Source organism: Sylvia atricapilla, chromosome 20 (assembly GCF_009819655.1).
Source record: "Sylvia atricapilla isolate bSylAtr1 chromosome 20, bSylAtr1.pri, whole genome shotgun sequence".
In the NCBI taxonomy this organism is placed as follows: domain Eukaryota; kingdom Metazoa; phylum Chordata; class Aves; order Passeriformes; family Sylviidae; genus Sylvia; species Sylvia atricapilla.
Genome location: NC_089159.1, coordinates 9,130,589 through 9,158,542, shown reverse-complemented (window position 1 = coordinate 9,158,542; position 27,954 = coordinate 9,130,589). Strand labels below are relative to the sequence as shown.

At 41.5% G+C, this 27,954-nt stretch overlaps 1 protein-coding gene across 12 annotated transcripts in view; it reads left to right on the top strand.

Moving 5' to 3' along the window:
* The window catches only part of BCAS3 (BCAS3 microtubule associated cell migration factor), a 300,050-nt gene that overhangs the window by 93,979 nt on the left and 178,117 nt on the right, over positions 1 to 27,954 (top strand). For 11 of the 12 annotated variants that reach the window (XR_010745132.1, XM_066333513.1, XM_066333514.1 and 8 more), the window contains exons 16-19: positions 12,402 to 12,526; positions 13,132 to 13,297; positions 14,405 to 14,505; positions 27,145 to 27,245. Coding sequence is in view for 11 of the 12 variants with exons in the window: in XM_066333513.1 (XP_066189610.1) it covers positions 12,402 to 12,526; positions 13,132 to 13,297; positions 14,405 to 14,505; positions 27,145 to 27,245 (493 nt within the window). In the remaining variant the exon portion in view is untranslated. Of the gene's footprint in view, positions 1 to 6,383; positions 6,429 to 12,401; positions 12,527 to 13,131; positions 13,298 to 14,404; positions 14,506 to 27,144; positions 27,246 to 27,954 lie in introns of all 12 variants that reach the window. The other variant, XM_066333524.1, reaches the window with a different exon arrangement.

Here is a 27,954-nt window from a genome sequence, read left to right as displayed (position 1 = left end):
TTTTTCTTCTGCTGTACTCTGTTCTGGACTGGGTAATTCACGTGTGGATTTCCACTCCAGAGTCAGCTGCACTTTGGTACTTCTCATGTGCCATGGTAAAACACTTTTTTTGGGAAAAGCTCCTCTAAATATATATATATTATAAGATTTTATGAACTTTGTAAACCATAGCAATTTTCAATTAATTAATACTGTCCAACAGTTGATGTTTTTCTCTTGCTCAACTTTAAATAATTTTTATTGCACTTAAAGCTACAGGGTGATGATTATATTTTTCCTCTCTCATTTCCTGGTTGTTTGAATTCCTGAATATTTTCCAGTTAAAAATCTGACTGATCCATTAGTTTTTGGAGGGGCTTTTATATTTTTAAGGAAAGTAGATCGAGCATGGCATGTGCTTGGACAAAACAACTGAGAGTCCTACAGCTTCCTAACCTTTTCCTGCATTTTGGCAAAGGCACTGCCTCCCTTGCTTCAGTGTTTTCTTGCTCAAACCCTGCTCAGGAGGTGAATTTCCCCTTGCATTTTGTGAATTATTTCGGGAATTATTTTTCAGGCGGGAGCTCGGGGGTATTCCCTCTCTCTCTATTTATAATTCCCATTTTTGTGCTCGAGCTGGGGACATGGTCAATAAAACCCCTTATTTCTGGGTGCACTGGGTGGGAGTGCTGGCAGTCAGGAGCTGGGCTGTGCATGTGTGGATCCCCTCGTGTCTGTCCGGCAGAAAAACGGGAATTTCACGGCGCTCGTGGAGCCAAACGTGGAGCAGCTGCCCCCAGCACAGGGAGAAATGCCTCAGCCTCACAGATAATCCTAAATGGAACTGGAGAAACAGTGAAGAAGCATTTTGAGGGTCATGTTGAGGTTTGGCTTCCTCCACAGGCACGTTTCAGTTGGTTATTTTTTGCCTTTTTTAGTTCTCTGCTCCGTTTAAACCGAGGGAAAAAGATTTTGCTGCTGCTCAGGTGAATTTTAGAAGGATATCCAGGTGTGATCCTGGATGGGGATGGGGATGGAGGTGGAATCAGGGGGAGGTTGTCACAGGGCAGGAAGTCACAGTTCCTCAGAGAGAGGAAATACCAAAAACCTGACTTGAAGAATACGGCTAGTGAAGGACAGAAATGTAAATGTGGGCTCCCAGAACTGGAATAGACACTTAGAACCAGGTGGGACACAGAGGAGAAAGAAATTAAAAATTCACCTGAGGGCCTGCCAGGGGAGGTGGGTGATAGGAGCAGTGAGGAGAAGGATTTGGAAAAAAAGCTCTTGGTTTACATTGTAATTAATGCAAAATTCTTTACAAAGGTTTCCTTAATGCTGTGGCAATACCAGCAAACCTTTCTAAAATTATTGCAATTGTAGTAAATCTGCAGTATTTTATTTAATGTTTCATTCTTAAACATCTAAAACACATTCAGAGTGTTCATATTTGTAGTTTTCCGGTAAATTATGCTATTCACAAACTGTCTCTGTTCCATTTTATGTAATTTTAAAAACTAATTAAATTTAAAATGCTCAGTGAGGCTTATGTAAGGGGGGAAAACAACAGTCATGGGAAATACCCTGCTGTGTAAATAGAGTTTTCATGAATGAGGATCATAATTTTCAGCACAGCCCACGTCGCCTTGTAACGCTAAGCCCAGAGCTTCCTTCATTTGTTCTGCATCCAAAATATTTGATGAAAGTACACAAAATTAACATGAGAAGCTGTTATTTATAAAGCAGGGATTTAAGAGGAATGCCTAGGATCCAAGAAGCCTGGCATGCCTAAAATGACCAAATTGAGACAGCAGCCTTAACTTAAACCTCCAGGGGGCAAAGCGTGTGTTTAACATATTTAACATCTGCCCTCATATTTCTGCAAACACATAGCACTGGAAGTCTGTGCAGTGTAAGATTTCGACAGGACAGGGACCATCTGCCTCGCTGGGAGAAGTGTAGGAGGCATGTATTACTGCAAATGGCAAAAGACAGATGTATTTACACCTACATGGTCAGCACCTCTAAGCACTGCTCCGAGGAAACAAGGCTCTTCCTCGGCAGCAGCTGCTGAACCTTTGCCATTGTGCAGCAATCAGAGAAGGAGCCGGCATCACTCGCCTCCTACAGCTCAAAGGTTTCCTCTCCTGTGCTTGTGACTTGGAAAGAATTAAAAAATCTGATCTGTTGCAGCACATTGAAGCGAGGCTCAAATGCCCTGTAATTAGAGGGCTGGATTTGTCCCTTTTATCTGAACATCACCTGCTTTAATATTAAATCTTCGTGAAGTCTTGTAGATTTTATTAACCTAAGAATCGAGGTGGGGTTTGTTCTGCCAGTATCCAAGACAGCAAAATATTTTCCAGGTACTGAAAGGACTGATGAGTGCTCTTAATATCATGTGTCTGGAGCAGAGCTGCAAAGCATGTCATGTTGCTTGACAGGTGGAATGGCAGTAAATTTTTTAAAAGTGTTCCCTGTCGCCCTATGGGAATGAAAGACGGAGTCTGGAATTGTGTCATGACCGTGCTGTTCATCACAGTTGCTTTTATTTTATTTTATTTTATTTTACCCTTGCAAACATGTAGATTTTGGAACATGTTCTGATCAGTCACTGCTCTGAATGCAAGTTCCATTGTCAGCATGAAGTATCTTGGAGCATCCCCTCCACCTCCCGGTGCTGTCCTTTCCTTCTTCCCTTCCCTGCTTCTTCCTTGTCTTTTTCAAGTCTCCATTGTAATTTCTGCACCTTCATCAAGCACTTAATTTTTGTCCCTACGTTTTGTCATCCCATTGACTGGGCTTTCCTGTAGTTTGTGCTGTCAGCACATTCAGGCTTTCCCAGAGGGGCTCTAACACTAATGACTAAGGAAGCTTCTGATGTTTTAAAGATTAGGGGGAGGATGCAGGACAGCACAAGAGCTGGACTTAATAAGTCTTTCTATATCCCTGCCTCAGTTTCCCCTCTCAAAATTTTGATAGTGATGCTGAATTCCTTGTCAGGGCTGGTGAATGGCTTTAATTCACTGCTCATTTACAAAGAGCTTATAGATTGGAAAGGGGAAGAGCTGTATGATCCATCTCGTTGTCTATAAAAGGCAGTGAATCAGAACATTCTAGAATTCAGCTTTGTGCCCCACAGTAACTCCACAAATGTTCCCTGGGTTTGTGGGATGAATTGTAGTTAGCTTCCAGCAGGGACATGGATGAGCTGTAATGGGAAGGAGGGAAAGAAAAGATACAAGAATTGCCCCAAAAGAAAAACTATTGCCAAAGTTGGCTCCTCTGACAGCAGCATTTGTTTTAACTTCCTCAAGGGACAGGGTCATTATATTTGTATCATACTTCACTCCCCAGTTCATCCTTGCTGGAGTGAGCAGCAGGATGGAACCTGCATTAGCTGAGTCTTGTGAAAACACAGAAATCCAGTGTGCCTTGCAGGAAAGGGATCAACCTTGCTTTTTTTCCCAGCCAGGAGATTTAGATAGTGTATTTTTAAACATGAAACTCTATCCTTTCTTCATCCCATCCCTCATTCCACCCTCAGTGAGGAAAGGGGGGAAGCAGGTAAAGTGTCTGCTGCAATTTTATTGTTCTAATTTTCTATGCACAGAAAGTCACTGATAAATATTGGGGTTGTTTTGTCTCAGGGAGTTTCATTGATGCCAGGGTCAGCTACTGCAGCAAACAAAAATAAGTGGTGCAAAATGTGGTAATTATTAATTAGGAAGAAATCACTGAGAAAGTCGAGAGAAAAAAAAGTGAAGCTAAAGAATTCAGCACAATTGTCTGAAGCCAGACATTCCCTTTCTGGCACATTTCTCAGACATATTTTATATCACTTCTAATTTTTATAATAAATTTTAATAACAGCAACTGCTGTAATGATTTGTAATTGATACAACATGCAATTATTTGCACTGAAGTTTGTTCAGATGTCACTGTTGATGGAAGGATTCTCGATTTGGCATGATGAGGGTTAGAATGAATGGATATTGCACAGCTTATTAAAAGCTTTAACAGCTTTATTAAACATAACGACACGAAATCAAAGCATTTCAGTTTTCAATTTGCTAAAACTCAGAATCAAGTAAGCAAAACTGCGAAAATTCAGTCAGAACTTTGAATGGTAAATCATCCTGATTCCATGATTTCCTTTGGAATTTCTCCCTGGCTCTGGGAAGGGGGAACCTGGGTGAGTTTTTGCCTTGGCACTGCTCTCTTGCTGTCACCGAGCGCAGCCATCTGGTGCTGTCTCTTCGAGGTTGGGTTATCCTGTAATTTGTGGATTCTCTCTCAATTAGCATTCCATCCATATTATGTGAAGGAAATAGTGGAAAACAATTGCTCATATAAATATCATAGGGTAAAAATGGTCATCTTCAAAGAAATCAGGTCTTTTGGACAGAAAGGGAGGTACTGAGTTGGTTTTCTCACATGTGAAGCGTTTTAGTAAGACTCTGCTGTAGTCTTTGGAAGTGTAATTACATTTTCTTCATGATACAGAATTTTCTATCAATTTCTATCCATTTTCTATCCAAACCCGACTGAACAAAACCTTCAGTTGAAGCCCACCTGGGCCAATTTGTAATTAAAATAAAGAGAGTTTGTTAATTTGCAAGTATAATCAGGTCAATATAGATGTTGTGGAGGAAGAAAAAACCAGTGTTATCTTCTGAAATGTTTAATGGGCTCAGCTACGTGTTATTTCTTTGTGAGGTTTGAAGACAGAGCAACTGAGGGAGAGAAGAAGAATAACTAGTGTCCAAAACATCCATGATCATCATTTAGAAATTGAATTCTAAGCTCCCAGGCAGATCCCACCACTCACCAATGACTCTTCAAATTTACACTCAATGCCTTCTAGGTTTTAAATTATGTTGGCTTTGGTTTATGCAAGAGATTTAGATTTCAATTAAATATTTAAGCAGTGCAGTAGTGCTGGTCTCATCCTCAGGACTGGCCTTTGACTCAGGGGCTGGATGTGCTGACTTTATAGGAGATCATTCAGTTCAGACAATTTAATTGGGTTTTAGCACTGTTCAAAGATGATACATTAGGTCTAGAAGGGTGGCTGGTTCTGCCAAGTGAGCTCTGTCCCCAGAAATCCTAACCAGTTTACTAAATACAAAAAATTAAAGGCCAGTACCTTATATGGAGTTCAAAAATGGGGTTTTTTTTTGGTTTATAGTACTAATTAATAATGGGTATTTTTTTCTGTAATATTCTATTCTTTATTGGAATTTTGCATCTTTGCATGTTGAAGAACATATGTCTTAGGTTTGTACTTTCACCTGAATGTTTTCTGAGAGGATCCCTTCATTCATTGATGTTGTGCTCATGTCAGATTTAGTTCACTGAGTTCTTTTTTATCAGGCTGGTATCCTTTTAATTGTGTTGGTCTATGGCTGAGTGCTTTATACATCCTTCAGGGCTGCACCTTTCCTGGTAATTCATTGCCTGAAAATATTATATATCACCTGTTTCAACTACCCAGAACTTACCTCTGAGTCAGAGGATGGACAGAAAACAGAACCATTGGCATTTACAAAAAAAAAATTATTTGGAGATTTTGTAGATGATGTTACATCCCAAATGAGACTCAAAGAAACCTTTGAGCATGTGAGTGGCTCTAAATTTGCCTCCTTTTGCTCCTTTTCAGATTTTACGCAAATGTCACTATGGCAATGGCTTTTAAAAGGGAGATATCCACTGAAAATTCCTTCAGATTAATGGGTTTAAAACTCTCCACTGTGCAAAACGCTTGAACAAAACATGAAATCAAATCCTGGTGTAAACTGTTGGGTGGCCAAAAGCACTCAGCTCTGGATCTGGCGATCTGAGCATCAAATAAATTTGAAGTAAGTTAGGCCCCTTTTTCCTGCATCTGTGCAAGCTTTTAAGGGGGGGAAGACAATTTTTGGGTCAAACAGTTGAATTTCATGGGGCGTTTCTGTCCTAGCAAAAGGCTGAGAATTTGTCCCTAAAAAGTTCTGGTTGCATCTGTTGGTTTTATTTGCCCTCCTCTCAGTAACTTTGTACAAGTGCCCCACTCATCCCCTCTGCTCATGGAAAACCCCCAGCTATGACTGATTTGGATGCAAATTCCCTTTTCCTGTCAGTTCTGGCTTCAAAACCCGCTGCAGCCCTTTGGCAGCAGATTGGAGGCCGGCCCTGAGCTGTGCCTAAGCCCGGGTTTAACTCTGAGCCCAGCTTGCACCGATGTCCCCACGTGTCCCTGGGGCTGTGCCCTGGGCTCTGCTGCTCCCCTGGCAGCTCCTGCAGGGCTCCTAACCACGATTCTCTTCCCTTTCTGCATAAATCTTAATGGCATGATGTACGGTGTACTTGTTGGGAATTGAGTTCTCATCTAATTTCTGTGCATTTTTCCCCTCTCCATGAAGACCTTACCTGTTTGGAGCAGGATGTTTTTCCATAAAAGCTCCTTGGTGAGTTCCCAGTTCAAACCCAGCATGCCTATACTCCATTTGCTGTCCTCGCTGAAAATAACTCTGTGCTTAGACGTTTTAATTTTGGATTACCATTTTTTTGTTTTGTTTTCATTTGTTTACCTGCATGGCTGATCCATAGGTTTCCACCCACATAATTTCACTTTTAAACTATGGATGCGTGTTCACCATCAAGCATTGCAAGGAATTGAATTCACTTTTCTTTTCCCCTTTTTTTTTTTTTTTACCTTTGAGAGAGTGCATTTAATTTTTAAGTAGCAAGGAAGTTGAAAAAATAAATTATTTCTAAGTGGGCAGAAATGATTGCAATGTCTTTCCAAACAAGCCTCTCTCTTTTTTTTTTCTGTATTGCTTCCTTTATTATTGTAGCACTAAGTTGCTTACAGACAGAAAACATCGATGATGACCTCTGAAAAATAAGCCAGATTAGCAGTGAGTAGGCAGTAAAGTACTGCACTGAGAGGTGAAGCAGTAAAATGGGCACTGGGAAAAAAAAAAAAAAAAAGGGCAAAAAAAAAAAAAAGCTGATTACTCTGGAGAAAAAAAAAAAATCACAGAATGGTCTGGGGTGAAAGGGACCTTCAAAATCACCTCATTCCAACGTGGGAAAAAAATTTGTTAAAATTGGGATATTTGAAATAAAAGGAGGTTTCATTGTACTGTGAAAAAATTAAGCATATTGTAAGAATACAAACAAGAGAAAAAGCAATTTTAACAAGGTTTTTGACGTTGGAGTTTGGTTCAGTATTTGGGCAGTGCTGCATCACCTCAGTCACCACTTTGTAACAGGATTGGGCTCAGATGCTGGAAACTTTGGGTAATAAGAACAGAAGAAGTAGGAACACCTTAGAAAATTCAAAAACTTCCAGCAAGGAATTTTCTGAGGCTTGGCTTTCTTGGGGTTTTTCTGTGGGCTTGGCATCTTCTCTTTGTTTTTAATTCACCTAAGGACATCTCTTAACTGTGCCCACCAGTGTCTGTTAGAATATTTGTACGTGGCTCTTGGGTTTGCTCTAAAAGTTGGCGCCACATTTATCACCCTTAATATCTCTATCAAAATATTCTCCTCAGGAAAAGAACTTGTTAAAGAGCTTTGTAGGGCCCAGAATTCCCAGAGAAAGGCTGAGGAGGGATTTGGGAGCTGTGCCAGGGGAAGGAAAGGGAAGAGAGAGGGAGGAAAGGAGGAAAAGGAAGGAAGGAAGGAAAAAAGGAAGGAAACTTTGCCTTATTCGTGGAGAATTTCTAATTCCTGAAATACCTCCCTAAGAACCATTTCTAAAAGCAGTTTATGGTGCACCAAAGAGTTTTTTTGCCTGATGGGGCTGTAAGAAGAGGCTCTGGAAGATGAGTTTTGGCAGTGGATTTCTGAGCAGAGGCTGTGTGGGTCACCCCTGCACAGAGCAGGAGATGTCGTTAACCAGGAATGGTTTTAGATTGAAGTAAGATTAAAAGGCTGAGATTAAAGAGGGGAATATATGAAATAGGCTCCAAAATTGTTGCCTGTCTTTCACAAGACTCTTTTTGTGGTTTGTTTAATGCCAGTGCTAGCTCAAAAATATGGTCCTTACTCGTCTACAGAGAAATTAGGATAAAAAACACACTTAGGGTGGGGGGAAAACTCATGTTGTTTCCATTAAGGTCTTAATGAGACCTAAAATTCTGTAAACAAAATGGATGTTGATTTGACAGCTAAGTGCCTGGTGAATAAAGGATCCTACTATTGCTTTTTGTGCCTTTTCTTGCTTTATTCATGACCTGACAACTGGAAACATCTTTGTTTTCGTGTTTTAGGCACGAGGATAAATGAATTAAAATTTCTGGACTTTGAGACAGATTTTTTTTTTTTTTTTGGTAATTTTATGTGTAATTGCAAATTTCATGCAGTATTTTTCTCCTGATACTTTTGTTGCTGCTTATGTAGTCAAGATAAAACTTATTCCATCAGCAGTCATAGATGTTTCCATTTCAGTGGGTTCAGTGTGGAATAAGTGCTTTTGTTTTTATGAATCTCGTGTATTTGGAACCTATTTGTTGGGAATGTAAAATCAAAGCAATTTTTAATATTTGCAGACTGGTACTGTTTGAATATATATATTTGAATATACAAGGCAGCTCCTTCATATCACATATATGCAATTTATTTCTTGTTTTAAAGTCATGTCACTTGTTTGACAATGGATTTAAAGATACATTTAAGAGCCAGAACAATTTAGTGAGACATAAAACTCCATCATGAACCGTGCAGCCTCTGGTTCTCAAAATATTTAAAAAGTTTTAATTCTTACCAGTAAAATAATAATAATTAAGATGCAAACTAGTTAAAATATTGTAACCATTTAGTATTTTTACAAAGGGCTGCCACAGTGCATTTCCAGAGATTATGGCAGAGTTTGATGCGTTACAAAGTCAACAAGTGGGAGCTCTGAATGGTTTCAGTAGGTCTTAATCTGCTCTGACTGTGTTGGCAACATGAAAGAACTTGCATGCTGAGCTCAGGCTCTTCATTGCTTTTTAAGCTCTGACAAAGTGATGTCTTCATTTTCTTCTTTGGTTTCCTCCCATCTCCTTTTGTGCCTTTTTGGTAGAAATTGTCAGTTGGATACAGATGTCTGTATCCACATCTCAGTGCTTCTGCATTTAAAATAGAAATAAACCTCCAAAATTATATTATAACTTTTAATAATAATAATACAAATTTCCCCAAATACATTCTATTCCTGATAGAGATTTCTCAGCAGATCTAACTGGGGTAAAACTACTGTTGTGTCTCAGTGAATTCCAGGTGTGGGTTGCACAGTGGAGTAGATCCAGAGAAGAAAAACAAACTGCATTTTCATCCTGCTGATATCTTAAATACAGTGCTGTTCTTCCTAACCTTTGGGGAAAATGCAGAGTGAAATTCTAATGGGGAATGTTTTGGCCCCATTTGCTTCACTGTCTTGGTTTTAGCATTGACCCCCCAAAAATCTGAATTTCTTCCTGCATCCCTTCTCAGGAAAACTGTGGTACAGCCTTTTGGAAGTTAGTGTATTATGAAGATTCTCTTAAAGTAACTGTTTTCTAAAAGTGAAGCCAAATGTGCCTAAATTTCAGCTCTTGGAATAATTTATGAAGTGCTGACAAGCCAAGAGCAAGGAAAGAGCTGGAGTTCATAGCAGAAACAAGTCATTCAGCACCTACCTTCAACATTATTGTTTTGTTATCATTTATAAAGCTGAGAGGGTGTTTGCATCTGCAGAATAATGAGGATTTCGTTTCCAAGTTGTTAAAACATCACAATGACATGTAGAGATATTTTTGCAATGGCATGACTGTTACTGGAAATAACTGGGCTTTGGAGGTTTGCTGAAGGAATGAAATTTGAGTTGGAATGTATCGATGAAAACTCAGGAGTCGAGTAAAATGATGGTCAAATGAAAGATTCCTCAGCTACAAGAGGCTTCAGAATAGACTTGTTGACATCTCAGCAGTATTTTCAGAATTCTGTCCAAACCAATAAGATGCACAAATCTTTTTTTTTTTTTGTTTTTTTGTTTGTTTGCTTGTCTTTGTTTGCTAGCAGGGCTGAGTTTAACCACATGAGTAATCGTGTTTTACAAGGTCTGCTCTTTCTGTCTACAAAACATCGTCCTCGAAGGGAAAAGCTGCTGGCACTGAAACCAACACTTAAGTGCTTGCCTTGAAAGATGTGCATCCTAAAGACAAGATGTAAATAGAACTGAGCTCAGACCATTTCCTCCCAGGCTGTTTATGATTGTCTTTGGTTGAACACAGGTCTGGGGACTCAGAGTGTGGAGAACTCTGGAAAAATGTGTTGAGTCCCAGGTTCACTTCTGCTTCAAGGCTTGAAATTCTCTCTCTGTAGAACTTTACTTCAGTTTGTAGCTGACAGTAGCATTTGCTTCCAATTTTTTTCCCCATTTTTAATTATGTCATTAACCTTGAAAAATCATTTTAATAACCTCAGATTGTGTGCAGTAAAAACAGAGGATATTAAAAATATTAGGACAGGATAGAAAAAGATCCTTTTGCCAAGAGGAAGTGAATATGGCAGAGTCATACCTGTGCTCCTGGTTTGCTTTGTAGTGATTGATGGGTGACACTGTCCTGAACAATATTCTGTATTAAACCAAGTCATTTATTAATTAAAGTAAGCAACAAGACTCTAATTCACTGATACAGTTATATTTTCACTTCTGAAGGAATATGAATATGTAAATACTTGGAAAAGTGAGAGCTAAAATAATTCTCAGTATACAATTTGGTTAAAAAAACTCTTTCTGTGACAGATGATTATTTCAAAGTGAAAGAAATCTATTCTGATTTTTTTTCTGAGTAGCTAATAAAAACTTATTAGTTAACACAATCTCAGTTTAAATATTCTATTATAGATGTGCCACTGCAAGCAAGGGAATATGAATGTATTCATTTATAGTCAGGACCTTTTTGGAACACAGATTTCTGACCCAGTCATCTGTAGCTGTAGGTTTAACAGTTGGATATTAAGTGCTTTGTGGTGGTTCAATACCAGAGTTACTGACTATAAATTCCAACTGCTCTTTTGGGACATTTCAGCTTCTCCCACATGGACAAGAGCTTCAGCTCTGATCCAAGTCCGTGGAAGTTTGTCTGAGTCTTTCCATGGGCTCTGGTCAGTGTGATGGAATTCCTTTGGAAAGAGCTTTTTTGATTTAATTTCTTATTGATACATGTGACCCTAGGCTTGCCATATATATGATCCGTTAGTATAAATTAAATATCATTATAACTATACAGTGTTTTAATTGATTTCTGCTGTTTAAAAAAATGTTCTTCCAGTGCTGAATTCCATTGTAACATTTACACTCCTTTGTTTGCACATACACCTATGCACACACACTTCTTAGAACTGGAGATTGTTATGTAAAAACCAGGTTATAGGATGGTCTGAGCACAGCTGAAATTGTGTGGAAGCAGAAATTAGTAGAAGAAAATGGAAAGGAGGAATGGGTAGCAAGAGAAGGGAGTAGTGAAATAGAGAGAAAAATATAAAATAATAATTCAATTAAAAGGACTAGAACAAGGGGAACATGAAGAAAGAAGAATCCTGTGTGGGTTTGTCAAACAGCTTTTCTCTTAAGGAAAGGGTGAAATCCTGATCCAGTGAATTGAGGCATGGGCAGTGAGTTTCTGCAGAGCAGAGTGTTACCTACCTGCAGCTCCCTGTGAGGAGAAACACCTCGGGATGTCTCAGTAAACCTCCTCACCCCCCTGGACCTGCCCTGGATCAGGGCACAGTGTCTCAGGCTGCTTTTCCATGGTGGAATTCCTGATGGAAATTCCTGGACCTGCCCTGGATCAGGGCACAGTGTCTCAGGCTGCTTTTCCATGGTGGAATTCCTGATGGAAATTCCTGGACCTGCCCTGGATCAGGGCACAGTGTCTCAGGCTGCTTTTCCATGGTGGAATTCCTGGTGTGTTCTAACAGTGGCTCATGAGTTTGTGCATCGTTTTCCCTCTCCCTGTGCCCTCTGCATGTCCTTCCCTCCCATCCTTTGTCACTCACACCCCCTGGCAATTCCTGACTTCCTTTGGAAAAGACAAGGAAATATCGACCACCTGGGATGACTGACCCAGAATCTGTTTCTTCATTCCCAAAGGATTTAGGATTTCTTGCTGTTTACCTCAGGAGTTGTTTCTGTTGAATGCAAATGTTCAGTGTTGGGTCTTTTCAACAATTCAGTTCTCCATTATGAGCCAGTGCTGTTCTTCAAGGGAATGAGTCCAGTATTCCAAGGGAATTTGGGACCTGTTATTGGGAAACACTGAGCATCTGTAAATCCTGCTCAGCCATGTGGGAACTGCAGATATTCCCCATTTCTGAAGTAATATCATAAAATTGCTGTTAAGCAAGGGACGCCTTAATTTCTTCAGAATTAACTTGTATAATTTTATTTTGTTCTTTCTTTAAAGCAAATCCAAACCAGCTCCCCAGATTTCACCCAGTAAGTCTGTGGGAGGGGAGTTCTGTGTCGCTGCAGTCTTTGGAGCTTCAAGGTCGTGGTTTGCCAACAATTCTGGTCTCAAACGAGAAAAAGGTTGGTACCTGGCAGAATTAGGACTTGCATTTAAACTTTAATTCTTATTTTGGGACAGGCTCTAAGCAATTTGTGGATTTTGTTCCTTAAGCTCAGGGGCAGATGAGAATTTTAGGAATATGCTTGGGGTGCTTTTGGTAAAACGTACCAGAAATTGTAATTAGTGAAATGAATAATTGATCTTTTATTACGATACAGTGACAGAAACCCAACTTTGATAGGTCAGTCCAAAGGTACTGTGTGAAGTGGCACTGAAAATATTGTGAGATAAAGATGAAACACCTTTGCTAAAGCAAATGTATAAGCTTTGTTTGGAAATGTGTAATGACCTGAACACATCTTGGTGAGAAATTTCTCTTGTATGGGATATATAAGATTGTATGAATATACAGTGTATGGGATATACAAGGCCTGTATGAATATGCAGTTGTGTGAAAACCATATGTTTTGTACAATTTTCTCTTTATCTCTCCAGCCCTTTTGCTACTTTTAATTCACATTTTCAGCCGCCAGCACGAGACTTAAAAGAACCGCTATTTCTGCCAAAGCTTTTTCTGTTCCTGCCGTGCTGCTGCAATGAGATTTTCTGGTTTTGTGCCCCCCAGATCAGTCCAAGCAGTTCGTGGTGGAGTCCCTGTACATCATCAGCTGCTATGGGAGCCTGGTGGAGCACGTCCTGGAGCCGCGGCCGCTCAGCACCGCGCCCAAGATCAGCGACGACACTCCCCTGGAGATGGTCACCTGCCCCAGGGCCAGCTGGACTTTGGTTAGGTACTTATCCCCGTGCCTCTCCCTTCCTTTCAGCCACAGAATGCCCGGGATCTTTCTTTTGGAGTGAGCTGCGTGGTGATTGTGCAAGTTTTCCGTGGAGGGAGAGAAGTTCAAGCCTTGCTCTCAGTAAATTCTGTCACTGTCCGTGTGCCTCAGTGGGAACTGAGCTTCTAAATCCTTCTCTGCACGTGGAGCTAGACATGAACATGTCTGTGAATCAATAGAGATCCTAATTAATTGGTGATTTTAAATGATCAGGTTGTAATTTTCTTTTGGTATAAGGACTGGAGACGATTATTTAGGTAGTGTTGAAGTACAGAATTCTGCTGTGAGACATGAGCAAGGTTCCCAGAGTGAAGCATTGTGAGTTTTCCTGTGAGCAGCTGAAGGGACCATTTCCAAAGACAGTAGAAGAAATTATTCCTGACATGTGAAAGAAAGTAAAGAAAAATTGATGAGAAAGTGTTGTCAGTGCTTTTGACGTTTTAAAATATTTTTCTATTGATTTTTCTTGGCTCCTACATTCCTTAGTGCTGCTTATGGCTGGACTGGAGTGATCAATACTTGATTTACCAAGCTATTTAGGAATGGCCCACCCTAATTAAAATTACAACACAGACTTCGGGACCATTATTGTTGAAATGAGTAGGTTGTAATGGAATTGAAAATTCTAATTGGATCAATAATCCATAACTTTACACAGCTTTCTTTTCACAGTAAGTGCTCAATGACTTCACAGGATGGAAGCAGTGCTAGTTAACAGAACAAAAAAAGTTCCCCAGTTTCTCTTGTGTGTTTATATAACGTCAGCATGACATACAATGGTCCTAAACATATTTACCAACTTAATCTAAACCTCCTTCCTGGGTTTTTTTTAAATGCAATCCCTGCTGCAGTCAACAACCAAGTATTGTCTTTGCCTCTCAATCTGCACGATTTGGCCCTGCTGCTCCACTGCCTGTGGTGGATTGCAGTGTTTGAACAAGCTAATTTAAATAATTACAAACATTTTGTGAGCTTGTATAGATAATTGCATGTGATGACAGAAACACTGATTTACATTCTCTGTATTAGCTTAAATATTAATAGTCTTGTGTTTTACCTCAGAACTCCTCAGTGGAATGAGCTCCAACCACCATTTAATGCAAACCATCCACTGCTCCTGGCTGCAGATGCTGTGCAGTACTACCAGTATCTTCTGGCTGGCTGTGAGTAGCTGACAACTTCTTGTCTTGTCTCATGTGCACGTTTTTAAGCAGAGGCTGATTTTCCAAGTTGATTTTTCAGCCAATTTCAGTGTATGTTCCACCCCAGAGGAGGGTTGTGTGTAACTGTGTTAGCAAGGACGGAGCAGTGAATGTAGTGTTGGGATTTTTTGCCATGAATCAGAGTTGTGAGGCTGTGGGAGTGCTTGGCTGGCCTTGAGAGTTCACCCAGCAGATCCCATGAAATCTTCAGGGTTTCCTCACCTGGTTCCCTCTCATGCTTTTAGCCATTTCCTCCTGTGAATTCCATACCCAGTGACAAGTGAGTGCTCCTGCATTTCCCTGGGAGCTGCTGGGCTCCTTCCAGCCCCAGCCTCAGAGAGCTGCTCCCCTCAGGAGCCTGGGCACTGCTGCCAGGGATGTTTGCCCACCTGCCCTGGCCTGTGTCTTGCCCACAGAGCCAATATTTCATGGCATGGCATATTCAGAAACATTCACACACCTGTAGCTCTCCATATATGGTGTATCTGTATTACATAAATACACAAACCCACACGCCTTTATAATGGTTTTGTAGAGAAATTAGTATTTATCTTTTATCCGACAATTTAAAAGAGAGAATGGTGCTGACAGTGAGGATCAAGTCTCTGTTCTGTCTGGGATCAAAGTGATGCAGCAGCAGTTGAAGTCTCACAAGGGAGCAGCTGCTGGCATCTGCTGAGGTTCTCCTGGGGAAACCAGAGCTGTGCACAGTTGTGTGTGACAGGGGCAGTTCAGATGCACCAAGTGGCCGTGTGGAGGCACTTTGGGTGGGACTGCTGAAAGGGACACTGCAGCCAGATTGGGTCTGTTGCCTCTACCTGTCCATCTGCTGCATCTGAGCCTGATGGAAACCTGCAAAGTTTGAGTCTTCCTCCTTCTGTGCCGCACATAAAATTGGGATAAAAACTCAAAAGATAAAAAAGAGTATGGAAAAGTAATTAGGAATGCATAGCACCATTAGATTTGCATTTTGGCTGGATTTTTTTTTGCTAGATTCCTGCCTTGTTTCACTTGTATCCCAGAGAGTGAAACCAGGGATGGATGGGGCTCATTTTGTGTATTTTATTAACATTTAATTAACAGGTCCAATACTGTTACACAGTACAGTATACATAAGTATACAAATATACATTTCAAATGGTTTACTACTGAAAACTTTTAAAGAAAGAAGAATGACTGCTAGCTAAATTCCAGCAAATTAATGAACTTAAAGGTGTTTTGCACATTTGGTTGACCTATCCCTTGTTCCCTTTGTGTGACTTCTGTGCCTTTCACATGTTTTTTGCATGTTTGAATTCACACAGTCAACATTCATGGCACAGAACAGAATTGCCATGGACATAGGTCACTTTGCATCACCTGACAGCAAGTCTGACATCCTCATTTCATATTTATTTCCTTTTTTCCTTATCTCTCCTCTCTGAATTAGTTTTTCCATTGCACAGCAGATGCAGTATCTGAAACGTGGCCAATGAAAGAACTTGTGTTATTTGAATTATAAGACTTTTAACTCGGGTTTTAATTCAGATAATAGGAATTCTTGAAGCTGGATGTGAAATGGAAAGAATAATAAAGTAACAACCACTAAAGACAGCGGAGTATCTAGAGGATGTACCTCAAAATGGCAATAACAGAGAAATTTGTGTCTGATTCTTTGAAGTTTTGCCTTCTGCATTCATTCAGGCTGAAGCTCCTGGGTGAAACCCTTGACGATGCAATCCCAGCAGCTTTGCCACAAAAGCCACCTGTTAAAAACGACCTGCTGAGCCCAGCTCCGTGCCTCTGCTTACCTGCAGCTCTGCCCTGGGCTGGCTTTAGCTGCAGCCGGCTCTGCTGTGCTCTGGCCTCCACCGGGGGCTTTAATTGCCGGCAAATGGCTCAGCCGGGGCTGGTCCATCTGTCTGCCACGGCAGCGCTCAGAGGAGCCGTGGCGCCGTTTCAGGGTCACTATTTGTAGCTGTCTCTCGGAGGTAGAATGCAGCAGTTTCTCTCCGTTCCTTGTATAGCATTTCTGCCGATTGTTCGGCTCCATTAAGTGTGCGGGGGGGAAATAAAAGCCTGAATGACCAAGTCACAAGGGGGGTATGGATAGACCCTTTCTTTGTCCACACTCGGAACATTGCATTAGGTCTCATTATCCATTTATAATAAGTGACCTTTGCCCCCCCTGGGTCATTGAAAAAACCCTCAGTGTTGCTTTTTAGCACAGAGTACCTCTGTCAGCAGCCGGGCAGAACAATGAGACGTCTGGCGGGCTGCTGGAGGGCTGCACGGCCAGGTTTTCATAAATAAGAGGTTTGATGCCAAAACACAGGGCCAAAATCTTCCTTAGTCTTTGAAAAATAGAAACCGGGCCGGTGACTTCTTGTGCTGAACGGAGATTATTCAAAAAAATCCCTGCGTTAGGTTATCAACACACGGCTCAGCTTTTAATATTTTTGAAGAATCTGAGAGTTTTATTTGCAGCTAGAAAGGGAGGAACAAGGAACCATTGTTTGAAGAAATGTTTTGTACAACAAGTGTCCAAGACCTTTATCCCAAGGGTATTTGTAAGTGGATCAGCACAGCTGTTTCCCTGCTTTGAGGTCATCTGTGACATCTGCTGCAGAAACCTGCATCAGTGTGTGCAGCTCTACCTGAGCACCTCACCACAGCTCGGGCTGCTGCTCAGGTGAGAAGGTGGGAAGAGGGATTTACAGCTTTCTGTAAGTTCATGGCTTGAAGGTGAGCTTGCATGTTAAATTCCACAGCCTGTTGGCTTTGCAGGAAGTGGCAAGATCCTGCTCCAAACTCTGCAGTGAGTTAAAGAGAATTTAACCAGTGCTGAGAGCTCCTGACAGAGCAGATTCCAGGCTCACTTGTTCCCCTGAGTCCATCCCACAAACCCCTGGATTAATTACAGTCCTCAGGTTTTCACTGCTGGGTTTTAGATATCAGATATTTCTCTACACTCCTCACGTTTAATACATAATATCCTACTTTATTTGTGTCTCTAATATTCCCTCTTTATTCACCTGCGTCCTGAGCAGCTTTCAAATCTAACCACAGCAGAAGGAGATCTAAGTCACGTTTTATTTTTCCTAGATGTTTTTCCTATCACATAAATAGCATCATGGGGTGAATTAAACTGTCCTAGCAGCCCTGGCAGTGGGAGGAGAGTTGTGCCAGGCACTGCACGTGTGCACAGGAGGGGTTTGGTGTCCACAGGAACCTGCAAATGTTAAAGTTTTCTCCACAGAATTGCCAAGTTTTGTCATTAATTACTCTTTAAATCCTGCCTTCTTCCTGCTGTTTGGTACTTAGGAATTAAGGTGCTTTGGGTTGTGTAAACTCTTGAGGATGCTGCTAAGATGTGCTTTCCGTGTCCATGACAATCCCCTGGTGGTGTTCAGGTTTCTTTCAAATGAATTCTTCCCTCTTTTTTTACCAGGCCCTGAAGTTTTGCATGACTGACTTATCCCTTGTTTCTTTTGTGTGACTTCTGTACCTTTCACATGGTTTTTTTGCATGTTTGAAATCACAGTCGACGTTCATGGCACAGAATGGAATTGCCATGGAAATAGGTAACTTTTCATCACCAGGAAGTCTGACAAATCCTCATTTCATATTTATTTCCTTTCTTCCTCATCTCTCTACTCTTCATTCACTTTTCCATTGCACAGTGCAATATTTGAAACATGGCCAATTAACATTAATGAATAAACCCCCTAAAACTGACCAAAAACTGCCCCAAAAAATAGATTAGAATAGATTAAGATCTGATTTCTCTCCTCTGGCTCTGCAAAGGGCACCTTCACATTCCAGGCAAGAGTTTTGGCTCATCAGGGCCAATTTCATGGACACGGCCTGCAGTTGTCAGAAGTGGGCCAGTGACAAGAATTAATATATTAACTGGTGTGCAGTACTCTGACAAATTGCTTACTAAATACATCAAAATTGATTGGGCATTCTGTGTTTAAATTGACAAATGACTGCATTAGGGGAAGGAGGGAAATCCATTAATTACAGCTGCCCTCAACCATAGGAAATGTAATCGTATAAATATAGATTTTGTTAAAACAAAAGTCTGTACTTTACTCCCGTGTTGCTGGTAAGTGTACTTGCACCTCTTTGCTATTAAACCTGCAATAGGAGGTTTTGAAGACAGATCTTTGCAATTGGCTTTTAAATAATCAAAGAGCATTTCTGTTGTGTTAAAAGGAAAGATGCAGTGTTTCTGCATCCCGCTCTGACCGCTTCTGGAAATTGTTTCTCTCTCAGAAAAATGGACCTGTAGCTGAGGCTTCTGCTGTCTCATTAATTGTTTATTCTAAATGCAGTGTGATTTGTATTCCAAGATGTGAGCATTCAAACCAGCACTCTGTATTCTCTTTCCTTGCCCCTGTACTGCTCTCCAGGTCATACTTGCAGGGCTGTTACATTTTTCTGGGTAAGAATTTGCACTTGGGTTAGGCCTGAAGATGCAATCAGTTTTATAGGCTTCGTTAAGGGATTCCTGAAAAGATTAAGGCCTGTATTTATAGCTGCCTTTGACTTTTGGCTGTTACAACAGATTTTCATTTCTGGACCAACTGTTGCACATATCTTGTGTTTCACTGAAAATGGCTTTCATTACAAGTCCAATTTAGTAACTGCCCATTGTCTTCAAAGGGAGGGGGCCAGCCTTTCCCTGCTGTTTGTTTGGGTTAAATGATAACACCATTTATACAGATAATCTCTGCAGCTCTGACATCATGTTTGCACTTCCTGCTCCCTCTAATGAAAGCTGTGCACCCTGGGCAAGACTTCTGTCTCCAAGCAGCATCGTGGTTCTTTATGGCCCCTTTAATATTCCTTTCATGCATTCCATTGACAGAAATAAAAATTACATCCACAGAGCTAGTGAGTGTTGTGAAGTCTGAGGGTAAGATGGGAGTGTATTAAATAACTGTGAGTCTGTGAAAAGCAAGCTGTGATGCCTGGAATGACAGGCAAGGAGTGCCACGGGAGGAATCTGGACATTCTGGTCCTCCAGCCCTCCTCAGGGCACAGCAGAGCGTGGTGCTGGTGTGGTCAGAGCTGAATGAACTGGGACTGATAATCCCATTTAGTGTTGTACCTCCTCCTCCTCTCTCCTGGCATTCCTTCGAGGGCACATCTTTTCCAATGGATGTGGGATGGAGGAATGCAGGTGATGGTACACCCCGTTCTGTTCACGTAACTGGAGAGTGTTGTGTAGCATTTTTGGGGAGGCCAGAGCTGCTCTTGCTCTTGCTCTGGGTATGTTCAATGTCTGTCACAAGGAGCTGGGTTTCAGACAGTAAAACTGATCCAAAGCAGAGCCTGTGCAGTAACAACAATTACTCTGTCGTGTGGTTACGAGGTGTTCAAAGCCTTTCTGCTCTGCCTCTGTGGCAGGGCCGTGCTCAGGCAGGAGCTTGGGGCAGTTTCAGCTGCTCCATTCCAGCCTCTGTGCTGGGCTTTCCTGGTTCTGCACTTGGCCAGTTGAACACAGCCCAGTTCTGGAGCCCATCCCATCCCAAACCCAGCTCTGACCCTGCCCTGAAGTGGGGCAGTTTCACCTGAGCTCACCTGAGTTCCAGGGAGAGGAGCTGGAACAAACCATGGGATATGGATGAGCATTTCCACTGCCTCATTTTCCTGTGCTGGTGGTGTGAATGATGCCCAAATTCCTGCCCTTCAGCTGTGCCCAGTGCCACGGGTGAGGGCCTTGCCTCAGAGTTGTGTCAGCTGGGTGTTCCAGGCTTAAAACTGCAGAATCAGGGTGCTGGAGAATCCATTTTCAAGATTCCCTCTTTGCCCTTTTATTCTTTCTACCCGATAGAATAAAAATGTATAAAAATAGAAATGAAATAAGAATTTGTGAAAAATCACTTTTTTCATGAAAGTGATACAAGTCAGTGAATCACTTTCATGAAATTCTACTTTATTATAGCCATATAATAAAAGACTGCAAAATCCTTCTTAAAAGAACTTCCTGGGGTTCTTCATCAGTGGTTTCAAAGGGATTGTGCAGATGTCCTGTAAAATTCCATATCCTTGGGGAAAAAACTTATAATTCCCTGAAATTTTGAAGGGGGAGATGAATTTTGCATTTTTCTGTGCAGGAAAATAAGTTTTAGAATTTCAGAATATTAATTCTCATATGTTTATATTAACTCAGGTGTTCTCTCTGTATATTACGTGGAAATAGGTATCTGTATGAGCATGTAAGTGATAATGTAAGTGCTGGTAAAATACATTCTGGAAGGATTTTGGTGATTTAAAATTTGGAGGTTTTTACTGCATTGAAATTTGTTGCAGATCTTAAATATGTAGAAGAGTGTATGTTTATTTATATGTATTTTTATGACTGACGTTACGATATTCCTGGAGAAAACAGATTCCAAGGAGGCATTTTTCTTACAGAATGTATTTGGGTTTTCCTGGAAAGAGTCACAAACAGTGAAAATGGAATTTTCAAGTTTGCTTCTTACACTTGGAGGCGTGACAAATTGCAGATTAATCTGCCTCCCCTTCCCCTTCCAGAAAAGGTGTTTCTAATGAAAATGAGTTCATGGTTGGTTTTTTTTTAGGGAAAACATTTCCCTAAAACTGTAGCCTGCACTTTCTGCTCCCTGCAGGTACCAGGACTGAGTGTTAACGAAGCAAATTTAATTTCTGGCTGAGCGCTGAGCGATCAGGATAAATAAGAGTGGGGCAGACACATCACAATACATTCTCGTGCAACATTTGTGAAACAATGCAGATGAAAACGAGCTCTGTAAGGTGCACTGCCTGCTGGCAACGTGCCTGTTGGGGTTCTGATGCAGGGACACACCTGGGGCAGATATTACAATGGAAAAGTGACTCATCAGCTCAGCCTCAGCCCTAATGCGCGTTTTATAAACCGCCCGCTGGAAGCAGCGCTGGCACAGCACCTCAAACACTTTCAGATGCGTACAAACAACAATAACCAACGAGGGCACATGCTGAAATGGTTCTTTCCTCCTCCTGCATGGTCATCTGGAAGTCCTTAGAGCGGGCTCCGTGAGCACGCAGGGGTCAGTTTTCAAAGCGGCGTGCGGGGATCTCGCCGCGCGCCTCCCATCGCCGCTAATGGGAGTCAAACGGGTAAATCCCCACGCACCGCTTTGAAAATTTACCACTAAGCCTCTTGACTTCTCACTACATACTTTGATTGTAACAGTAATCCATGGTTAACATAATTTCCCCGACAATAATGTCAAACATACTTTTGAAGTCGGTGAATTATAGAAATAGTTACCTCTCCCATAATTCTTTAAAGGTGGCCGTCGGATGGGTTTCGCCGTGGGTTCGCGCGGTTGAAATTATTCTTTGACTCAGGAAAGAAGATATTTGTTCTGTTGTAGGGCAGAGCTGATTGTCTGCTCACAGTTCTTTGAGTGTTGAGCAGCTTTAAGGTGCTCCATCCTGGAAATAATATCAGGTTCTAGCTCTGCCCTGTAAAAGGGCATCGCACTTGACTGGCCTCCTAAGGGAACTTTGGAGATGGAAGCTGAAGTTAAGCACAGGGAATGTACACCACTCTGTCTTGGGGAAAAAAATCCAGGCTGTGGACTATCAGACGACTGTGAGTAGGGAGCAAGCAGTCATCCAAAAAAAAAAAGAGAATCTAAGAAGAATTAATCTAATTACAGACCTACCTATGTCTTTATTGGAGTGCTGATACAGAGAGTGGATGGTCCATAAAGCACCTAATAAACTGGACAGTACACAAATAATGAATTGATCCAGCTCTAATCTATTGGTGATGTGAAATAACTGTCACTCTGGCAAAACTGCTGCTTTATAGCCCTTTTTTAGCTTAATTTTATTATATTCCCACATATGAGAATCTCAGAAAGTCCTAACAGGAAAAAAATGAGCAGGGAGTAGTTTTGGGTAAAAGAGGATATTTTAATTTGCACGCCATGCTCCTGTAGGAGTTTACAAGCTGAAAACTGCATTAAAACCAGAACCTTGTTCAGTAACGTGCAGCCACAAGAAAAATTACATCAAGCATCTCTCCAGCCTACAAACAGCTTATTGTTAACGTGGCTGTGAGTGCTCTGCCCTAAATGAAATCCTGGCCTTTGCTTTGGTGTCACACTTGAGCAGGGGTAGAGCCAGAGGCACCAGCTCTGACACAAACCCACAGAGCACGTGCTGGAGGTGAATTACCCAACTGTGGGACACCAAACCCAAGCCCTGACAGAGCTGAGATCACACCAAGAACAAGGGGAATGTGGTGAATTTGGAGTGGCTCCGTGGAGACCTGGACCAGAACCATCACACTCTGCTGCTGATGGCCGTGGAACAAAGGCCTGAAGGAAATAATTCAGATTGTGGAGCTGAATCCCAGCACGAGGAGCCCTGAAGTTTGTTGGTGGTCGTGTGATTATCTCAGGTCTCTACGCCACCCAAATGGAACTGAGGAACCAGAGAAAAAGCATCAAAATCAGGTGTTAGGGTGGGGTTTGTATGAAAACAAGGGATATGTCATTTTTATCCTGTGTACCTGGACATCACTAGAGACTGGAGGGGTTAATTAAGACTACATTGTCCTGCTCCTACTGCATTTTAGAAACTAATTTGATATTATAATGATATTAATTATATTACAATTATTATAATTATATTAAATGATAATTATGGAGATGGAAAAGGCAAGCTCTCTGGGTGTCTGCAGGCATGTGCATGGCAGGCAGCACCAAACAAACAGCCTTTGTGGTGCTCAAATGCCTTTGTTTGCTCTTAATTTGGACAAACATCCAGCCCTTAGAGAAGAGCACATTGGGAATTTCATATATATAACTCTCAATTAAATTGAATTGTGCAAAGCTTTTTTCTATAAATGAGAAAATTAAAACCTTTTGGTTCAAGAAGTACACAAAACTAAGTAAAACTAATGATTTATTGTTCCCAAATTAAAGCCATAAGTGCACACACTTCAATTGAACTGTAGTGGTTCTTTGTTCCGACACTTATGCTGCTGAAAGATGACAATTTATAATCTTTGAATGTAGATTCTTTTGTAGCTTTAGGTATTTATTGTGTGATTAGCCCATCCATGAACAAACCCACTGCATGTTAATTCCAGTATTCCTCCAATGTGTATTTCTCTCTCTATGCTCACGTGGCAGGAATGTCTGTGCCAATTATTTGAGATTAATACGAATTGTTTGTTTTCTTTACTTATCAGTAAATATCACAGAGAAGTTTCTAAACAATGAGGAGGGTTTTTTCATACTTATTCATGGAACTGTGTCAATCGGGTCTTGGAATTCCAGAGGAATATCAGCTCTGCTGTATTTCAGCCTTTGCTTTGGCTTGTGTTGACACTTGTGTCCCTTCTGTGCACTTTTCCTGGCACGGACAATTATCACACAAATAACTTCATTTGCAATGTGGTTTTTTTCCAGATACAATCTTCCTTCAATATAATGGTAACATCAATCCTGTCAGTGAGGGAAGGGAGGCTGTCAACTTTTCCCTTGAAGGAGGACAGAGAGTCAAGGTGCCATTATTATTTTGAGCAGCTCAAAGATCCTTTTTGCCCGTTGCCAAATATTGATGGTAAAACTCTGGTTTTTGCTATAGGTATCAGTCCAGTTTTTCAGAAGTGTCCTTGAATACTTATTTTTGGATTGATTTGCCTTGAGCAGTCTGTAGAAACTCATGACCTGTCATATTGCACAGACAGAAGTTGTATGATATAATTCTCACCTTAGATTTTTAATAAATCTTTTTTTTTTTTGTACTTTTTCACTTTACATATTTCTAGATTAAACAAACTCAGTTGCAGTCTGATATGTTTGCTCCAGATGTTGGTGTGAGGACAGAAAAAGTTAAAAGTTAGCATAGCTCAGACTCAAGGCCTTGAATGAATTATTTTAAGAAGGTACAAACCACCTGCAATGGAAGTGAAATATCTCTGTGCAGCCAAGGCTTTCTTGCTCCTGCTGTTTGTGACTTTTCCCAATGAAAGAGAAATTACAGGAGATGCAGTAAAAATACCCCAAACTTGCTACAAAGCTGTGCAAGAATTAGAATTTCATTATTTGTTATCCTACGTGGTTGGAAATATCCTCGGAAATTTAAAATATTTTGTGTTGCAGCATCAGAATAACCACCCTGATGAGTGAGAGTCTGTTGAAATTTCCAGTAATTGTAATTGTGTGAACACAGATTTTCAAAGAATTAAGCTGGAAGATAAAAGATTACCCCTGAGCTCAAATTCCTGGAAATGTCCTTCCAGGGTTAAATTTAATCTCATCTTGGAACTTGATACCAACGTGAGAGGTGTGTGACCCAGAAATGGAGGAAAGGGGGCTCTGCTTTTTTACAGTGTTTGTTCCTACACCTTCAAGGGCATTTTTACCTTGGAAAAAAACATGTGGAACCAGCAGCACAGCGATGGCAGATCTCCAGCAAGGATCACTTGTCTTAGAGAGTCACTTCTCCCAGCACACTGCACATTCCCACTGGGAATGGTGGGAGTGAGGCCAGTGCTGAGCTGGGATCCCCCATCCCAACCAACCCCCTCTAAACTGCTTTTCTGATAGGTGTGGCACAGAAATGAAACAGCCAAATGAATGGCTGAGAGGGCTGACCTCAGCTGAGGCTTTATCACTGCTGCCCTGCTGCTGAACTCTTCCAGGCACAGCTTTTCCATGGAATTCAGGATTTCGTCACTGCTGGGTGGAAAGAGTTAACGCTGCTCTCAGAAGCTGTGCAGAAACACAAGACCTGTGGCTCCTCAGGGAAAGGCTTCCAGTGCAGCACCAAAACGAATCATTTGTTCAGCTTTTTATTTTTTTATTTTTTTCCAGATTTCTTTCTCACTGTAAAGCTATCTTGAATCTCCAGTAAAATGTGAAAGTATTTCCCAAGGGAGAAATACGGTGACCAAGCAGGGGGGATGCTGCTCCCTGGGCTGTGTTTTTGCAGCTTCCCTAATCTTGACAGCTCTGGTAGTTGCCCCTGGGATAGAAAGAACAAAAAAATTCAGATCAGTCCATAAAGTTGCCGTTGGTTTGAAAGCAAAACCATCTGCTGGAGCCATGAATTTTGTGAGGAGGTTCAATAACAGGAAAGCCTGCAGTTGATCAGCTGTGCTCTCTGAAGCTGGAGGATTCAGAGTGGGGAGCCAGGAGATGTGGGGAGCAGGAGAGCAGAGGCAAAATGGGTCCAAAATAATGGGTTTGTTTCTTTGTTTGTACTTTGTGTGAAGTATAAACTTGGAGGAAGAGAAGTGGGTGCTGTGGTCTGGTGCTTAGATTGTGCTGTGAGTCCTCAGGAAGGTGTGTGTGTTCTCTGACAGGAGTTTGGACCAGACACACACATCCCTCCATCATGGAATTAAGTCTCTCATGGATGTAAGGAAGCAGGTGGAGGTGGTTTCTGTATTATCTGAAAACTGAAGAAGACACAGAGCTGAAATAACCCCTGGGGCTGTGGAGAGGCACAAACTGGGGATTGCAGTGAAATGGCAGATCACAGGATGGTTTGGGCTGGAAGAGACCTTAAAGATGTTCCATTCCATCCAGCCTGGCCTGGGACACTTCCAGGGATCCAGGGGCAGCCACAGCTCCTCTGGGCACCCTGTGCTCCCCACCCTCCCAGGGAGGAATTTTTTCCTAATATATCTCATGGGAAAAAATTTGGTGCTTTATCATAGAAGCACAGAATCACTGAGGTTGGAAAAGACTTCCAAAACCATCAAGTCCAACCCATGCCCACAAAAGCAGACCGTGAGGTGCCATCTCTGCTTGTTGTTTGAACCCTTCCAGGGATGGTCACTCCACCACTTCTCTGGGCAGCCTCTTCCATTGCTTGACCATTCTTTTTCAGTGAAGGAATTTTTCCTAATATCCAATCTGAGCTTCCTTTGTAAGAATATCTCCTAGTTTTATTGGCACTTGGAATAATTGTGGAATAAAATGGGCCCTGAGCTGAATTTGGGACGTTGCAGGTTTGAGAGTGTGGACACTCTGTGATCCAGAGGTGTGAGAAATGGCTCTGTAGCTTCAGATCCTGACACACACAAAACAGGATGGAAATCCCTTTATTCCATCAAGTGCATGGATTTATGCAAAAGCTGTTTACTTTACAGAGGCGCCATTCTCTATTTCTGGCTACCATTGTGTCTGCTTTGCCATTAAAACTCCAATTATTGGGGGGTTTACTACATGGCTGTAAAAATTTGTAGTGCTTGGAAGCTTGACACATAAAGGTCAACCCTGCAATAACACAGTGTTTAAAAACTTTAAAAACTTTGAGTGATTATAAAATGTGGGAATATAAAAATACTTAGGTGTTTTTAAGAACTTCAGGTTAGAAGAAGAAGAAGAGCCAATGGGTTTTCCTGGTGGATGGATGGATGCATCCAAGTCAAAGAGCTTTTTGCATCCCAAGTCCTTTTCATCCTTTTATAATGTCAATATTGGAGCTCTTTCTGTGCTTCTACAAAATTTGTTGTCACCGATTTAGGAAGGCATACACTGCTGTGCCATTAACATATTAAAAAAGCTGGGTTTTTTTGGAATAAAGCAGTTAAGAGTGAGTGTGATTTTGTGTTTTCTGGGTTTTTTCCAGTGGTGCCACCAGGGAGCCCTGGGCCCATCACCCGGCACGAGTCCTACGACAGCTTGGCCTCTGACCACAGCGGGCAGGAGGATGAGGAGTGGCTCTCACAGGTATGATCTGGGGGCTTTCCAGCTCAGCAAAACAGCAGTGGGAACCACTGGAGGTAACATTCACAACTTCCCTCCATGTGGCAAATAAACTTCCAGCAGCCAGGGTGTAAAGCTGACCCCACTCCTGAGCGTGGGTGTGGATCTGATGGTCCCAAAGCAGATAAAGCTCCAACATTCCTGACACAATCACACACCTGGGATGAAGTGGGAGGTTCCAGCTGGTGACCTGCCTCCCTTTTTCTCCTGGCATGGTCCTTTTTGGACAGGGGTGAAGGAGGTGGGCAGAATGATGGTGCCTTTTGGTGGTGACCTGGGGACTCTCTGCATTAGACCATAAAAATGGGGCAGTAGCTGGTTTCCTTCCTTCCTCCCCTGGTTATCATTTCCTGCTGAGAATTCCTGTGACTTGTGGCCAGGTAGAAACACTGTATTGCTTTAAAACTATCATGCTTGGTGGAGGAGTTTTATATGAGGTCAAATCTTTGTCTTATTATCCAATCTTGCTTTGTCTCAGTCCATGAAGCTTCTCTGTAAGAACTCAGTAAATACTTGACCATTTGGCTCCAAACAGAACCTCAGTGTAAGAATGTAGGTCATGAATAATACACTGAGAATTAGTTCCTCTTAGAAATGAAAGGTTGGAGTTAAATAAATAAATAAAATTTACAAATGCTCTGGATTTGCCAAAGCAATTACAAGGTACCTGATC